Here is an 18246-nt window from a genome sequence, read left to right as displayed (position 1 = left end):
CAAAATTTGGTCTCGTTAGAAAAGTTCTGAAAGAGCTGACAGCGTTCTTTTTAAGGCGTCAAACCCCACTCCTTATCTTAAAATGAGGATTAGCTGAGCTCTAAGGCGAGACAGTACCTGACAACCATGATGACAGCTTGGTGAATCAGTGAGGACTGTCATCACCTGCACACACACACACACACACACACAGACGCACAGGAGGTGCACAGGCAGGACTCCATATAGCTCATATAATGACAGTGTGAGTGGATATAACTACCAGGTATCTCAGTGAAACTCAGACCACTTCATTACTCGACCTCAAAGACGGGCTAGGTGCTGCAAAAACATGTATTAAAAGCTAAATCACTACAATTGGGCCTATGGAAGGGAGCTGCCTGTGAATTAGAGCTGACTGAATAACAATGAGTCACCATGAGGGAACTGATTCTGGTTGCAGATCTTTCTTATGGTAGACATTTTAAAAAATATTGAAGAATAGTGATAGCAGGAAAAGAACAGGTGTATCTAAGTGCATTAATGATGGCTGCATTTCATTTAAGAGTCCCAGCATGCACCCATTGACCACAGCAGGGTCCTGAAACTGGGAATGCAGCTATAATTAAAGTCATTAAAACGCAAGACATGTCAAAAGGTAATGCAAAACACCTCTTCCAGCCTAAAGAAAAATTGCAGGTGATACCACTAATGTTAATGACGGCTTTGTTCCATTAAAGTAGAACGATACTCTAACACTGGCACACCTGAATGGAATGCATGCAGCGATAATTAATTTATGTTATTAGTGTCACCTGCATCTGGCAAACCAAATGTGCCAACGGTCTATTAAAGCTTAACAATGTAGGGCGGTAATCTATCACCTGCTGTAAGGTGGATTTCTGGCTTCGAAACAGATGTTATATCACTCTCTTCAAGGCCACCAGACTCCATTGACAAAAACAGTAATTTAAGGACACAGAAGTTGCTGGTCTACTGCTGCCTTTACCTGTTAGTTTGTTTGTGTAGTTGTGTGTAACAAACTATTGTGTCTGGTTTGTGCTCGCCATTAAAAACGCCAAAGTCAGACATTATCACAAAGAAATCATCCAATCAACACAGTAGTAGGTGAGTAACTTTTGTGTTCTGCAAGGTAAAATTACTGGTTTTCTCAATGGAGTCTGGTGGCTCCATAGAGAGCCATATTTTTGGTTTAAAAAGCATTTACTCTTTAAATAAAATCTGAGCCTGTCAAACACTGACATTTCAGCTCCAAAAACACTTAATCCTACACTTCAAGTTGATAGCATCCTCTGTGCTATATATAGATACACAGTGGTATCATTTACTGACATGCTGAGCTGGATGTAATGTGTTTATCCAAGAACCTGCACTTGAATAAACACATCCTAATCTAGAGGCATTACTGCAGGTATGAGACATATTCATCATCACTTCCATGGTCATTAGGGCAGGGCTGCCCCAGTAGCAGGTGCCTGTGTGTGTGTGTTTATTTGCGTTCAAGGCCTTGTCATCCCACAGGGCCTAGACCTGGGTTGTTATGAGCAGATGGTCATAATTAGCAAAGCACAGAGCAGCAGCAGAGGAAGGATAGGGGGTGTTGCTTAAAGCCGCTGCAGATTGATTTCAGCAACCTGGATGGGGTAATCCTCTTTTCAAGAAGGCGAGGCCAAGGTAGTTCCCTTTAATCTGCAGTGTCACACACCTACTTTAATGCTAAGTTTGACTCCCTGCTGTTGTTTCAGCGTCCTTTGCAACTTAGTTCAATGAGATAAAGTAAGTGACACACATTAAGAAAGAGGCCTGAAAGCTGCCATGTTACCAAAACCACTCAAAAACCACTGTTACTGTACAGCTATGACTCAAAGGCGAGCATGTAGAGAGTTTGAATCTTGTAAGAGGGTGTGAGGAGGAAGAGGAACTACCATTTCTGACATTTCTGTCCCGTTCTTTGAAGATAATTTTAAGAGAACAACACGAACAGCTTCTTTTTTTTAAAGCTTGAACTTCATATGGCTTTGCTTAGAAGGAGAAGCTAGTAAACATCCCATAAAACACGCCTCAACTTTGAAAGTCCACCAAGCAAGAACTTCCGTTTGAAAAATCCTTAATTCTGGTGCGTATAGCATGCTAACGGTAACACTTGGGCAGAAAGACGACACTTATGGGGGTGTTTTAAAAAATGAAGGAAACAACACTTTACAAGATTGTATATATGCCGAATTAAGAGGCGTGTTGTGATGATTACAATGAAGTCTAAATTCCTAATGATGAGTGGTGACTGTCAAAATCTGGGGGTGTTTTTGAAAAGTCTTGAGAAACGTGTCGGGGTTGAGAAAAGATGCCGTCCCCGTTAGAAGAAAGGGGCAGGTGGCAATAAAACAATAGGCGGTTCTCGTGATAATAGCACGCTCGCTCGCGCTGCTTTGTAAGTAAGAAAAGAGTATAAAAAGAAAAACCAACCTGCATGTGTAATGTCGGACAGGTCGTAGTTTTTGGCGCTGCGGGGAAACTCCTTCAGTTTTCGGTTGGACAAGTTGAGAGCCCCGCTCGCGGCAGCCTCCTCGAGCGCCTTCTCCACGCTCCGGCTGGCCGCTACGGTGGCCGGCAGCTGGGCTCCATCCCCAGCAGCCATCAAACGTACAGGTCTACCTCCTCCTTTTTTACTTTGTTTGAGGCGTCCGCTCCACTTTCATTCCCCGTAGATCCTTATAAACTCCAAACTGAGCGCGCTTCCTGCCAAACTTCTTTCAAAGTACAAAATTAGATCCGAGAAAAATCAGTCGGCGATGTGAGTTGTGACTGCGTTCCTCACAACGGGAGCTCTAGCTTCTTCCACTACTAAACGAGAGCGGTGCAAGCTGTCAATCTTTCAGGAAGTTACGTCAAGCGGCCAATTTTCACAACACGACTAAAGGAAGTGTGAATATGTTCTTCAAAATAAGTTGCCACTTCATATAACACTTAAATCATCTTTTGTTTTGCTCTATATAAAAGAGCACAACGGTAAATGTTGCATTTTGATAAATAATTATGTTTACTATAAAATTCTGATCCATACGGTGAGAAATTAAAAGAGAGAGAGAGAGAGAGAGAGAGAGTGACATAAGGTTTGAGTGCAGTATCTTAAAGGTAAAAAAATCAAGTTATTGTCATAATCTAGTGTCTTTATTTTTTACTTTATTTGGTTTGCTTTGCTTTGTATTTGTTTAGTCTTTGTTTGTTTTTGTTTACTTGAAAAAATATAACTACATTGCTAACTCGATAGAAAATAGATACAAATCCTAATTTTCTCCTCTTAATCAAGACATGTTGGGGTGTTGGGCGAGTTTTACACCTCTGACATATCTATTAGTAAAATCCTAGCATATAGTCCATGTTTTGTTTTGTTTTTTATTAAAATGCTTGACAATAATTCTTACTTGTACTTTTAAGACTGCAGCTTTAAAAGAAGCCTGACTGGTTTATCTAACTGAGAGTACTGAAGCCTAAAAAGGTGGTTCTGAGTTGTGGGGTAGGATGCATTTTGCTCAGAGCAAGAACTTCCCCAGCTCTCTGCTGCCAGTATTGTACTGGACGAAGAATTATTAAAAACAGATTTTAGTTATCACGCTATGATTTTGAGTTTTAGGGCAGATCATAAAAAAAGAGGACATTTTCCCAATATGGAATAAAAAATGCAAAACTAAGTATATGATCCCTTTTTTTATAAAGAAAATTGAGAAAAGTAGCCATGAAACTCATCTCTTTTTGCGTTTAGAAAAGATGGTCACGGAATAAATATTTTATTTTGGTAGTTAGAACCGGAAGCAGAGCGAAACAGTTTTCATTTCTACCTGGCTTTCACGAGGGGGTTTCGGAAGGGTGCAGCCAGCAAGCGCGAGGAGGCGAGGCGAGGAATGGGCGTGGTCAGAACGCGAGTATTTTTGACAGACACCCTTGTGGGCGGGGTTTTTCGTACACATTGAATGTTTGACCAATCAGAATAAGATTAATAAACAAGAGTATTCGTGACAAAATAAAAACACTGACCAATCATAGAGCTGTGTGCATGATGACGTAGCAGCCAGGTGATCTAATGATTGTAGCAGTCATCATGAATGAAAGCTCCTGTTGGGTTTATTTCATTTGTTCAGTTGATCTTTATTTTGAAACTACAGTAATAAAAAAGACAAACTATTGGAATTAAAATATATAGGGTGAAACAATAGTGTGTGTGTGTGTGTGTGTGTGTGTGTGTGTGTGTGCGCAGTGTGTTCATGTGTGTCTCAATACACACACACACGTGTCTAATCATCCATATATGTGCAAATGCAGCATCAGCAGAACTACAAAGCCCCCCGAGAGGTTTATAGCCCTTATTCTTATTCTTCCATTCTTTCAGGGACAGACGACTCCCCTGCTACACACACACACACACACACTTCTGCATGCATTAGCATTGTCCCCTCCTCTCCATCCTCTCTCCATCCTTTTCTTTAGCCCTCGTCTCCTCCCTCCCTCCCTCTCCAGTGTCCCATTGGACCATCTGTCAAAGTCCTGTCGGAGTAGTCGCCCAGCTGCGTCCAGTGTGTGTGTGTGTGTGTGTGTGTGTGTGTGTGTGTGTGTGTGTGTGTGTGTGTGTGTGTGTGTGTGTGTGTGTGTGTGTGTGTGCGTGTGTGTGTGTGTGTGTGTCCGTGAGGGGGGTTAACTTTCACTACATGCACTTGTAAAATCCATTAACAGGCCCTGGTTAACCCCTTCTACCCACTATATTTCTATGAGCTTATAATGTAAGTCTCATACCTCCCCCACCCCTGGGATGTTGTGATATTTCTTAGTCTGCTTTTTTCCATTGTATGGACGGAGGAGAAATATCACAGTCATGTGAACTGATGATGCATATTTATCACATGAATAATTTAATTAGAAAATACAAGTTTGATGTAATTGTTGTTTCTGTCACTGTTACTTAATTGTGCAGGATCTGGCAAACTTGCTTCTTAAAGCAGAGATATCGAGCTTTAAAGTCAGTGACGTTAGCAACAATGCTAACCAGTCGTCACACACTATAATCAGGTTATTTAAGCTAGTTCTGAGCACAAGTAGAGACAAGTGTGCAGTCTCATATTCAGCACTGTTTGCTATAAACTCCATGCTTCCTGTCTTTATAAGGAAATAGGTAAGTTAGCTGAATCAAATAGCACCATGCTAGTTGTTTTTAGGGAACTTTAATAGTATTAATTGGTCTTCATTTCCTCCTTCCTTTTCCACTTGAACGGAAACATGTTAATAAGCCAAAACTAATAGAAGAAAGAGCTAGAGTCAAGATGTGGTTAGCCTAGCTTAGCAAAAAGACTGGAAGCAGGGGGAAACAGCTAGCCTGGCTCTAAAAAACACCTACCCACACCTCTTTAGCTTGCTGATTAACACATTACATTTCTTTATATAAAACCGTACACAAATAGAAAAGTAAAAATATCTTGTGTGTAGCATCTGGTTTTCTCTAACACTTTCATACACAGATAAAATGACCATAGCAGCTTCAGAGAGTTAGCTTTCCTCGGTGATGACTCATGTAGCATGTGCAGCACCAGTGACCTAACTCCCATTGTGGATGATCCCATTTCAATACAAACACACAAGAGGAGACCTAAAACACACACACACATGCTTGGTCACCCTGAGTGACAATAAAGTGAAGCCTCCTGCTAATGAGTGTGAATATTCATGCTCCTCGCTGACCCACATGCCTCTGCCATGATGTCATCAGTTTAGACCATCAGTAGAGCTGGATGTCCCCTGAGGGTTGGTGTTTATTTGGATTAGATAAGCTAACTGGTTCACTGTCGACATCGTCTCACTAAAAACCTTGAAATTGTCATTAAAATGTATTGATTGATCATTTACTGATGAAAGAACCGGTGTCTCACAGAGCACTGACCTCCTCTCTGGAGACTTTTCCCACCAAACTTTTCTGTTTTCTTTTTGTTTATTTCTTTTCCCAGCAGGAGGAGTGACATCACAGTTTCTCACGCTCTTTGTCCATCCCTTCTTCCTCTGAGCGCTCCCTCTCTTCCTCTCCCATCCTCCTGTTTTTCCCCCAGTGGGTTTCAGAGACATTGTTGGTTTCCTGTTTCCTTCTGCAGAGAGACATATTCACCAATCCTCAGTCACCTTCATAAACCAATGCAACAACGGCATTAAATTTACACACAATCCCTGCACATGTGTGATTATCTGTTGGGCCTACATCTCAGTTAACTCAGTTAAACGCCTCAGAACATCAACTACAAAAGTTAACATCATCTGAGGCAGAAACCTGGTGGACGAACATTAAAGTTGGGTTGCATTCACACTGCAGGCCTTCATGCTCAGTTCAATTTGAGATCATATCCATAGAATGTGATCCAAGTAAGATATCAATTGGAACAGGAAATGATTTAATGAAGACACACGTGCACAAACAACAATAATTCAATATTATTAAACAAAACTTCCTTGCAAACAAAAAAACAAATTTGAGACAAAACTGAAAAAAAGTAAAACTTAAACTTTACAAACAAATGATCAGTGTGACTGTAAACACCTAAACTTTACAAACAAACGATCAGTGAGACTGTAAACACTTAAACTTTACAAACAAATGATCAGTGTGACTGTAAACACTTAAACTTTACAAACAAACGATCAGTGAGTCTGTAAACACCTAAACTTTACAAACAAATGATCAGTGTGACTGTAAACACTTAAACTTTACAAACAAATGATCAGTGAGTCTGTAAACACCTAAACTTTACAAACAAATGATCAGTGTGACTGTAAACACTTAAACTTTACAAACAAATGATCAGTGAGTCTGTAAACACCTAAACTTTACAAACAAATGATCAGTGAGACTGTAAACACTTAAACTTTACAAACAAATGATCAGTGTGACTGTAAACACTTAAACTTTACAAACAAATGATCACTGAGACTGTAAACACCTAAACTTTATAAACACATGATCAGTGAGACTGTAAACACCTAAACTTTACAAACAAATGATCAGTGAGACTGTAAACACTTAAACTTTACAAACAAATGATCAGTGAGACTGTAAACATTTAAACTTTACAAACAAATGATCAGTGAGACTGTAAACACTTAAACTTTACAAACAAATGATCAGTGAGTCTGTAAACACCTAAACTTTACAAACAAATGATCAGTGAGACTGTAAACACCTAAACTTTACAAACAAATGATCAATGTGACTGTAAACACTTAAACTTTACAAACAAATGATCAGTGAGTCTGTAAACACCTCAACTTTACAAACAAATGATCAGTGAGTCTGTAAACACCTAAACTTTACAAACAAATGATCAGTGAGACTGTAAACACTTAAACTTTACAAACAAATGATCAGTGAGACTGTAAACACCTAAACTTTACAAACAAATGATCAGTGAGTCTGTAAACACCTAAACTTTACAAACAAATGATCAGTGTGACTGTAAACACTTAAACTTTACAAACAAATGATCAGTGAGTCTGTAAACACCTAAACTTTACAAACAAATGATCAGTGAGACTGTAAACATTTAAACTTTACAAACAAATGATCAGTGTGACTGTAAACACCTAAACTTTACAAACAAATGATCAGTGAGACTGTAAACACCTAAACTTTACAAACAAATGATCAGTGAGACTGTAAACACCTAAACTTTACAAACAAATGATCAGTGAGACTGTAAACACTTAAACTTTACAAACAAATGATCAGTGAGACTGTAAACACTTAAACTTTACAAACAAATGATCAGTGAGACTGTAAACACTTAAACTTTACAAACAAATGATCAGTGAGTCTGTAAACACCTAAACTTTACAAACAAATGATCAGTGAGACTGTAAACACCTAAACTTTACAAACAAATGATCAGTGTGACTGTAAACACTTAAACTTTACAAACAAATGATCAGTGAGTCTGTAAACACCTAAACTTTACAAACAAATGATCAGTGAGTCTGTAAACACTTAAACTTTACAAACAAATGATCAGTGAGACTGTAAACACCTAAACTTTACAAACAAATGATCAGTGAGACTGTAAACATTTAAACTTTACAAACAAATGATCAGTGAGACTGTAAACTGTTGGTGTTTTTCATTCTTGTTACTATGTTCTTGTGGTGACAGTTCCCTCTGCTTCCCTCTCACTGATCAGACTTTGGCTCTCACTGGTTACGCTGCCAGCTCACTCGTTTGCACTGCCTGACTTTTTTGTTTGCAATTTTGACCCAAACGTCTCTGTGGACCAAGGGAGTGACCTAAAGGAAGAAAGGAAAGTGGACAAGTGGAGGAACTTAGGGTGAAATCTGGGACAGATGGAGGGATGGTGAAGGACACGTGGAGATCAAAACTTTCAGAAAAAGACCGTTCAGGAAAGCTCAGTGAGAGAGGAAGAGAGAGAGGAGTGTGTGTGTTTGTGCTTGTGTGACTGACAGTGACTGAGGAAGCGAGAGAGAGAGAGAGAGAGAGAGAGAGAGAGAGAGAGAGAGAGAGAGGAGAATGGGCGAGCGATGTGAGGTCAGGGGAGAGAGTGACTGACTGACTGCTGAAAGGACAGCATGCCTGAGAATGAATGGTATGAGATTTAAACGTGACCAGCCCACCACCAGCTGTGCATGTTGTCACAGACACACACACACGCACACACACACACACACACACACACACACACACACAGATTGTCTTATCACGTCCCGACACACACACACGCCCTGAATGGAGCTGGCTACACATTAACACAGCAGTAAAACAGGATGAAGAGGGGACTGAAATCTCTCTGGTGTCATGACTCTATTCATGTTAAAAACTGCTGCTAAAAACAGGCTGAAGTGAAACCTCTTGTATGAGATTATTATGGTCTGTTCGCCCAATAAAGCGCACACACAGATTATCTGTCTGATATTTACATGAACAAATCTCCAAAGGGTCCAACAGCACAAACACGGCCCAGAGGTTACGTTCAGTGACTGAGTTAGCTGAGGGGACACCTAGCAGACAGCTAGCAGCTCCCAGCTGTCACTCAAAGAGGCCACGCCCCTAATGCTGCATCACTTTAAGCCTTAATATAATGTAAACAGGTGAGCTGTATAAAGATTCTCCCCGTACAGTTGCCATGAAGAGAGAAATGAGCTATAGAGACCCAAACTGTTTTTTGTACCAGGCTGTAAACATGTTTATTTCTGCTGTAAAGTTTAACATGGGGCTCTATGGGGACTGACTCACTGCTGGAGGCAGCCTCAAGTGGACACCAGAGGAACTGCAGCTTTTCTTCTCAACAACTTTGGTCAATATTAGTGCAGGGGGAAAGAAAAAGGACTGAAAGCAAAACAGAGGGATATTTAACAAACAAAGCAACTCTTTCGGCTTTGAACCCCGAAACATATTCTGCTTTGTGTCCCCAATACAGCTTTGAAACTCTAGATATTAGTATATAATACTATTTTACAAAAACAGCATAAAAGATAACCCTTTATTATCCACACCTCTTAACACACCACATTAAATATAACTAGATTATTTTGACAACACTTATAATTGCATATAAAACATGGCATAACATCTATTTCTACGTGTTGTGGTTATAGGTAAAAGGAAGTCGAGATTTTGGCTGTTCTGGATGCATTTTAAACATGACTGTGTGAAATCCTGAGCATGCACTGCCTCCATATGGCCACAGTAAGGAACTGCAACATTAGACTAAACTGATAAAGAATTTGAAACAACATAAATAACTGCTTATTTAATTCAGGTCTTTGCTTTAGAGAATAAAAGGATGGATCATGGCTGTAATCATGTTCAAGTTTAAAAAAGATACAACAGCAGGTCAAATTGTCACTTTTAGGAGTAAATATATTTTTAAATACAATTCATTACCATAAAACCGATAAGCAGCAACTACCTGGAATCAAATTAAAGACAAAGTTATTACTTTACAGTAAAACAACAGGTTTTTCTAAAGGACATTACAGGCATAAACAAGGCTACTTTTGCAGACAGGTTGTTGCTGCTGAGTCAGGGGAGTTCCTGTTTTCTCCTTGTTCTAGTTTCAATTCATGTGTTTTCCTTATTGGACAGTATGCTGTTCATAAAGTAGACCACATTTAAGGGTTTACTGTTTCATTTTGATATTATCAGTGAGCATCCTGTAATGATAAACCGTTGCTTGACCAAACAAACAAATGCTAGCCATATATATACTTAATTATTAATTATAATTTTGTTCTTAATTAATTCATTTCAAGAATAAATGATTTTATCTGTGGAAAAAAACTGAACTAATACTAACTTGTGTTTTTATTATAAAAAGATGGGGAAAGACTATCTGAATGTCGGAACTACATTACCCATAATTACTTTGAACGGAAATGTACCACTTTTCCCGCAAACTGAGGTCTTTTCCCTTTTCATTGGCTGAGCGCCCTGGCAGGAAACATATGACGTGTTATGATTGGCTGGCGCTCTTCCTGCAGTTACCCGGATAAAGACTTGGTATATAATAAGGACAATTGCAGGCAGGGGTTGTAGTTCAAACTAACACACCGTACTCGGCAACAAGATATTCAATTTTGTGCCGCAGCGACAGAAATTATTAGTGGATTTTAAACATGGTAAGATTTGAGTGTTGTTTAACGAAATATTAGAGCTATACTCTGAGTATGGGAGTGATTTATAGGCCATAAATGATGAATAATAGCCACTGTGTTTCAATTTTGTAGCTAACTGTTAGCCGCTAATGTTAGCTTTTTTTTTTTTAGTAGCCTAGCATGCTAGGTTCCGCTACAGGCGGTAAAATTGACCAACCTAAGTAAATGTTTTTCTACGGTAATATTTCGGAATGAACTACCTGTATTTGTGTTTTCAGGCTGGTGGCAAGGCGGGCAAAGACTCCGGAAAGACCAAGACGAAAGCTATTTCGCGCTCGCAGAGAGCCGGGCTTCAGGTTTGTCCATTCAAAGCCATTCATTCTCTCCGATATGTTAACATAAGCTAATGCTAACAACCAGACGGCGCAGTGGTTACCCATCTGGCGGCCGTCGATATCCCACCGTCAGGCCACTGAACCCTTTGTTTGCCTGCACTTATTTTCGCTCTCTCCCTTATTATCGCTGCAGTTCCCCGTGGGTCGTATCCACAGACACCTCAAATCCAGAACCACGAGCCACGGCAGAGTGGGAGCCACTGCAGCGGTGTACAGCGCGGCTATTCTGGAATACCTCACCGCCGAGGTATCGTCGCCTTATTTACCTTCTAGGTGTTCACCCTGTAGGTGCATTGCTGAGGCCCGTGTAAATATCTAACGCCTGGCTTTGTTTCAGGTTCTGGAGTTGGCAGGAAATGCATCAAAGGATCTTAAAGTGAAGCGTATTACCCCCCGCCACTTGCAGCTGGCTATCAGAGGAGATGAAGAGCTGGATTCGCTCATCAAGGCCACTATCGCTGGAGGAGGTATGTAATAAGAAACTGGTTTTATTACGAAGTAGGTTTAAATATGAAAACAATTTTGGTCCAAACAATGTATATAAAGTTGGACTATAAACACTGGAAGCAAAGTAAAAAGCAGTGGTCTTACTGTGAAGCAATTTAAATGGAATAAAACTTATAAAATATAATTCCTTTAGGTGGTAAATCAATGACATTTAAAGAGGACGTTTTTTTTATTGCTACAGAGGAAAATTATCTTTTGTATGATGATAAAATATTGTGCATCTTCATAAATAAACGAATGTATTATTTACATCTAATAAATTAAAATATGTATATTTACATTGCAGGGTTTTACGGATTTAAGACTCTTAAACTTATTTTGTTCTTAAAAAGGCAACAAAATATTAAAGAAGAGCTGCAGTTTTTCTTGACAAATTCTTTTTTCAGTTGATCAATTAATTTGACAATTCAAATATCCAATAGAGATTAATGTGTGCCTGACTTCCAACCTATTTTGCAGAACAAAGTCAGAGTAAAATGGTCAACACAATCATCTTTGTCAAAACAAATATGAAGAACTAAAAGCAATAGAAATGAACTCTTAACTCACTAATTCATGATTAATGTGTAATCAAACGGCTGCCTCCTTTCTGTTGCTCCGATTTCCGACTAATGGAAAGTGTTTTTGTGTCTGTTTGACGTCACCCCTGTTAATGTCTCATCCATTGTTCTTCCCTCCCCAGGTGTGATCCCCCACATCCACAAGTCTCTGATTGGAAAGAAGGGCCAGCAGAAGACCGTATAACCTGAAGTGCTCTGAAGTCTGCATCAAGCGATTCAATGTCTTAGAGTAGAACACCTTTTTAGGAATTGTTTGTATGGTTGAGCTTGCATTTACTCACCTGGGGTATTTTTTAAAAGTGGCTTCAGAGAAGCTCATTTCTTGTGTTTTGGGTTTGTTTTGATTTCTGGTGCTGCAGTTTTTGTGTTGAAACTTGCTTCTGTGGCGTTCCCATGTTTAAAGTGGTGTTTTAATAAAGCTCTTACTGGGCATTTGCAGTTTGTTCTTTCAGTTGTTTTGCATTTCCATGTTTTGTTTCTCAGTTTTACACAGATGTTCAGTTGGTTACTCCAGTGAGGAAGCTGGTGTACATGATGTTTAGCTTTAACCATCCCAGTCTGTCAAAATGCAGTTAACATGACACAAGACAACAGCTGCCACAGCTTGCATGTTTAAAGAGTCTTTGCTATGAGTTTGTTACCGTCAATTCAGCTGCATGGTTTGCAAAAGCATGTTTTCTATGGGTTAACTAGACTGTCATTTTTGGCTCCCTGAATAAAGACTGGACTGGCACAGTCTGAACACTTTGCATATTGTGGTGTATGGATGCCTAATAACATAAAGGCATCAAGACATTAAACTGTTACACATGTTTGAAGTGTTAATGAAAACGCCTGTAACACGGCTGGTATGTCTGCAGGATAAAAGTCCAAAGAGGTAACGTTTTTTTTACTTCAAGTGAAAGTTTAAAACTTTGACCCATATGTCCTTGAGCTATAGCCGTATGAAAAAAGAAAAACTTAAATTGTATAATCCTATTAAAACAGAAAAATAAAGATGTAGAAATGCTGAGTGAAGTGTCTGATATAACCCAGGACACCCAGTGATCTTTGTTTCATTTCTTTTTGTCTCATTTGTGAGTTTTCAGAAAAGTATGTCTTTATTTCTAGTTTGTTTTTACGTGCCAAAATGTTTAATATGTTCCGTGTCAGACCATGATTTTAGCTGCTGTAACAAAAGAACTGCCTGTAAAGGATTAATTGTCTATGTAGATATAACTGAAATCACCTATATATAAAATTTGAATCACTTTGAACTTATTTGCAGGACCAAAATTCATTACTAGTGAACCTAAATTTAAAGCATCTCTGGGTCTAAACAAAAATGTTTCTGAAGAAAATCAGAAATAAAACTTCTTGTCCCCATTCTTTTTTTAAATGATGTGTCTAAACTGCCACTAGAGGGCACTAGAGCACCGCCACAAGCCTCTGCACTCTATCTGAAGTTCCCATTATGGCCTCAGTTATGATTCAAGTGGCCTTGGAAACAAAAGTCAGGGATTCAGACTCTTTGAAAGGAAGATCTCCTCTGGGAATAAAAACATTAGTGTCAGTAACATTCAGAAGCTGTTAAGGGAATTATGTGGATTAAAAAAAATAGAGAATAGTATTTTTACATCCAATAATTTAAACTAATCACAAATTATTACTGGTTTTCTTCAAATTTATAGTTAAATTTTGTCATTACCCAGAAATATTTCACAAAATCAGTCAGTTAGCCTTTTTGTGTGTCTATTGGACATAGATTAAATATGAAATCCCCTCCTTTCTACGTTGACCCATTCAAAAAGAAGCAAAGTTAATATGAACAGAAGGATATCACAGATGTCGACACAAAGAATAAAGTAGGAAAAAAGGTTAAAAGGTTTATATTTCCATTATTCTATATTATTTTATATTATATATTTAGATTTTTGAGCTCCTATGAACCAAGAGCTAGTAGTCAAGGAAGGCTTTTATTTTGGCAAACAGGAAATTAGCAGATCCATGGTCTTTTAGCTAATTGAGCAGATTCATTGTCAATGTTATAGTTTAAACCACAGACTGTATAAAAAGATGGCCGACATGACAGCTCCCTAAAAGTGAAGCCAAACCCTCTCTGTCGCCCCCTGCTGACTGGCTGCAGTATAGCTCATAAAGCCCGCCTCCTCCATGTTCACAGATGGGACATGAGTCAAACTATAAAATCAAAATACACGTCAAATACATTTTTCTCAAACATGGTTTCTGTCATTATAGTTAGTTCTTATCATGCTGATTTATGTCCAAGTGTTAATTTTTCTGACAAGTTTACTTTTAATTAATTATTTGATGCTGTAAAAAGGGGGTGTGGCCTCATGATTGACAGCTCTGTGGACGAATGGGGCTCCTGCAGCGTTCTGTTCCCGAGTAGCAGAGTAGAGGAGGAACGGCGAGAGGAGACGTAACTAACACGAACACTACAGTCATTGAACTTTCCATCAGCGTGAATAAGAAGCTGTTCTGCTGTTAAATAAACCAACATGCGGGTTTCTCCGGTAAGTTAAATGTGTGTTTTGGTTAGCGGAAGGGGCGGGACATCGCCTCCACCCGCCGATCTCTACTGCACAGCCTCTGGCGTCAAATCACGTCACAAGCCCAAGATGGCAGTGTCTGCCTCTGGGGGGTATTTTGGTTTAAAATAGGTACAATGAGAGGTGGTGGAGATCCTCCTGAAACCACTAGCTGTCATTTTCATTTCTGTTGAAGTACATGTTAAACAAATGTGATGCTACTATGTGAACTTTAAGCTAGGCTAACCAGGTCAACCTCAGTAATCAAAATACAGTTCATCTTCTCATCTCACTCTCATTAAGAACGCTTACTTCCTAAGATGTTGAACTGTTTCTTCATTATTCCCGAAGTTTCATAAGTCCTTTTTTTTTTACTCATGACGACGTCGGGGACAGAAATCACAAATTCCTGGTTAATGAAGGAGTGTCGCTGCACCGGCTTATAGACTTTGCAAAACAAAATTGTTTTCTTCTCACCCTTTGTGGAAGAAAAATCAGACGTGACATTTTAAAATAATTAAGAAAACTTTTCGGTGACACAGACTTGGCGTGCACGCAGCTCCGGAGCTGGCTACGCTGGCTTGTCCAAACTAATCAAACCTGCAGCAGAGGCCGGGGTCCCTAACTGGACAAATGAGCCCAAACAGTACCTGGGTGCCCTGCTCACTGGGCCTCATTTATGGGGAAATAATGAGAGCAATAATTAGCAAACTGATCCCATATGTGACAGCAGCACGACTCACAATGGTGGAAGTCGCTTGTACTTAATCATGAGAGGGTCAGCTCGGTTTTCCCGTCACACTGAGGCAGACGTTGTCCCCAGTTTTAAGAAGTTTAATTTCTTTATATTATTCAGGGTTACATGAGGCTAGAGCCCTTCCCAGCATGCATTAGTTCCTTTCTTTACACAAAAAGACCAATCAGGCCTTCTTTTCAAAGTTAAATATGGTGTCTAAAGGAATCAAGTACAAAGCTGTGCGTGGTTAGTTAACATGAAGCAGAACAAGCAGCTAGCCTAGCTGAGTCAAAGGTTAAAAAATACACCTACAGACAGTTCTAAAGCTTCCTCAGTAACACGTGTATTCTTTGTTTTATGTGTACTTAAATACAAATGTAAAGTGTGTAAAATAGGAGGAGTTATTTTTATCAAATATTTTGAGACATGTTAGCAGAGCTAGCTGTGGCGATAGCATTATCAGTCATAAAGATTGAAGTCTTAAAATTGGTGGCTGCTAATAAATTTCTTAATGAGACTACATGTGCAGGTTGTCTGGTGCATTCGACACAATCACGTCAAACATGGTCATGTCGGAAGCACAGTGTGATGATATTAAAGTCGAGCTGAAACAGCATTTCAAGAGTATCTAGCTTCCGTATCGTGACGTATTTCCGAGTGAAACAGGACGTGCAGGCGGGACATGTCATTAGAGGGATTTGATTTGATCGTTGAGAAGTGGGCGTAGACAGACGTTCTCCACAGCGCAGTAGCTAGCTAACTGACCGAGCGTTCTTGGTGCTCTGCGGCTAAATGTTGCAGATTGATTGGTTGAAATTGTTTGGTGCTAACTTACATAAGCACGCGTGAAATTTAGTTTTACTGGAAGAAAAAATGATCTGATTTTGATATAAGAATCAAAGAAATGGATTTTCTGTCTTGGCCTATATTTGAAATGGATGCACAATATTACCGGGGATGTGATCTAAAAGGATTAAAATGACATTTTTCATTTCACCTCGACTTTAAAGTCTTCTGACAGTGGTGTTGTTTGTTTATCGGCTAACATTAGCCGTTTACTTCTGGTGACTGCATTAAGACTCCATGAATCATAAAATAAATGTTCGTGTAAGAAGATTACCTTGAATAACAAACCATGTAAGTATCATAAACTTTTGTTTCTGAAATAAATACGAACTGCAACGGCAAAGTCCCGTATGCTAGGTTGATGCTAACACCTGAATTGGCCCACACAAATCTGTACTCCTTGCTCTGTGTTCCTTTCAGTCTCAGCTGTACTTTGTGTTTCATGCTAACTAACAAATGTGAGCATGCTAACATGCTAAAGTATAATAGTGAACATGCTAAACAGTGTAGCTGTGAAACATGAGAAGGGGAGATCAGTCTTTAGGAGCATGGTGACGTTAGCTTTGGCTCAAAACACTCTTGAGCCTTAGTAGCTAGCATCTCACAGAAGTGTTAGCACAGCTAGCTTCTCAGGACTATTACATCTCTGTTTGTTGGTAGGTTTAAATAATAAGACACAAAATTTTAAGAGTTTTAGAGGTGTTATGTTTTAAGGCATATTTTTTAAAATGTGACAGAGCCAGGCTAGCTTTTCCAGAGGATGCCCGTCTTTATGCTAAGCTAGGCTAACTACTCTCAGACCTCATCTCTCACCGTTAAAAAAAGTTGAGTGATGGCGGCTGGTGCAACCAAAGATATAACCTGATTTACCAAAATGAAGCATGTCTGTAAAGATCTACGTTTTTCTTCGAGTAACAGATTTAAAACAGTCCACAGTTGAGCTTTTGTGTGTGTGGGCACGAGAACAAATCAGGGATTGTATCTTAATAAATCAGATCATTTCTCAGTTTTGTTGTATTGTTTTTTTCCTCCTCCTTGTTCCTGTTGGATTTATGAATGTTGGCAAAAAGCTCCAAATTTGCAGCAGATTTTTCCACTTGAACTGCCGTGAACTGAGTATCAAATGTCTAACGAGGATCAGAAGCCTCTCCTAAAGCCTCAATGGGTGTAATGAACTTCTAAATGTGGTCGGCTGATCCATAATTAACCTTTAGAGTCTTTAACAACGTCGGCCCGCTCGGCCATTGATGATTTGTTTTGTAGGCCCGGTGAAAAGCGGCGTGCTAATGAGGCTTTCCCTCCAGCTCCAGCCAGGCAGGGCACCACTCAACCATTAAGTCAATTAAGAGCAGACGGAGGAGGGGTGGGGGTGGGGGTGCGTTTTAATTTGGTTGTAATTAAAGAGCAGGAAGTGAAACAGCAGCACTCACCTGCGCGGCTGTAGGCCGGACGACTCTCCGCTGCTCTCTGGAAGCCATTAGCACATCTGGACTCACTGGATGGATTTAGAAATGCAGTGAGTTTTACAGACTTCATAACAGCACGTCATCACAGGTTACAGGAAGGATTTACTGTCTGTGGAGAAGCTGCTCGCTTCATAGCAAGTCCATAAATAAAGACTATACAGGGCTTACTTTGCTCATGTTTACAGCCACATTACTGGCTGCTATGTAATAAAACAGACGTTGCATATTGTACTGGAAATGAGTGTGCTGATGGATGCAAACTTTTGAGGACCAAATCACTGGTTTGTGCAAGTCCTTGACTTCAAATTAGCTACAGACATATTTTCTCACATGATGGTGGAGACCAAAACCGAGCTAATAGGAGAATTCGACTTCCAAGCCATCAGGCGACGAAAATGGCTCCAAATGAAAGCTAATGTTGCTCTGTGTTTGCTAGCAGTGTAACCAGGTTGCAATAGCACGCCTCAAAAAGATCACAGACAGCTTGTGTTGTTGTTCTGCCCTCAAAATAGAGTTGTGTGGCATCTCTTTGTCATCAGTAATAATGTTTAATTTACCTGACGCTGTATGAAGAGGATG

The 18246-nt window shown here is 39.5% G+C and overlaps 2 protein-coding genes across 3 annotated transcripts in view; one reads left to right on the top strand and one right to left on the bottom strand.

Moving 5' to 3' along the window:
- The window catches only part of lrch4 (leucine-rich repeats and calponin homology (CH) domain containing 4), a 54199-nt gene extending 51370 nt beyond the window's left edge, over positions 1–2829 (bottom strand). For both annotated transcript variants that reach the window (XM_069672079.1, XM_069672078.1), the window contains exon 1: positions 2464–2829. In XM_069672079.1, the coding sequence (XP_069528180.1) occupies positions 2464–2635 (172 nt within the window). In that variant the 5' untranslated portion in view covers positions 2636–2829. The remainder of the gene's footprint in view (positions 1–2463) is intronic.
- Positions 2830–10564: 7735 nt separating this feature from the next.
- Positions 10565–13135, top strand: LOC138600728 (histone H2A.Z). Its single transcript, XM_069672204.1, has 5 exons — positions 10565–10650; positions 10905–10982; positions 11155–11268; positions 11359–11488; positions 12211–13135. Exons 1-5 carry the CDS (start codon positions 10648–10650, stop codon positions 12270–12272), a joined length of 387 nt encoding a protein of 128 aa, XP_069528305.1. The 5' UTR covers positions 10565–10647; the 3' UTR covers positions 12273–13135.
- Positions 13136–18246: the final 5111 nt, after the last annotated feature.

The sequence above is a fragment of the Semicossyphus pulcher genome, unplaced genomic scaffold, assembly GCF_022749685.1.
Source record: "Semicossyphus pulcher isolate SPU_LCO1_2020_fin unplaced genomic scaffold, fSemPul1.0.p SCAF_21, whole genome shotgun sequence".
In the NCBI taxonomy this organism is placed as follows: Eukaryota; Metazoa; Chordata; class Actinopteri; order Labriformes; family Labridae; genus Semicossyphus; species Semicossyphus pulcher.
The sequence above is the reverse complement of the archived record's forward strand: the minus strand, read 5'-3'. Positions and strand labels throughout refer to the sequence as shown.

Coding starts and splice junctions, on each gene's coding strand:
- LOC138600728 (XM_069672204.1), top strand. Junction 10,983..11,154: donor CGCAGAGAGCCGGGCTTCAG/GTTTGTCCATTC, acceptor TTATCGCTGCAG/TTCCCCGTGGGTCGTATCCA. Junction 11,269..11,358: donor TGGAATACCTCACCGCCGAG/GTATCGTCGCCT, acceptor GCTTTGTTTCAG/GTTCTGGAGTTGGCAGGAAA.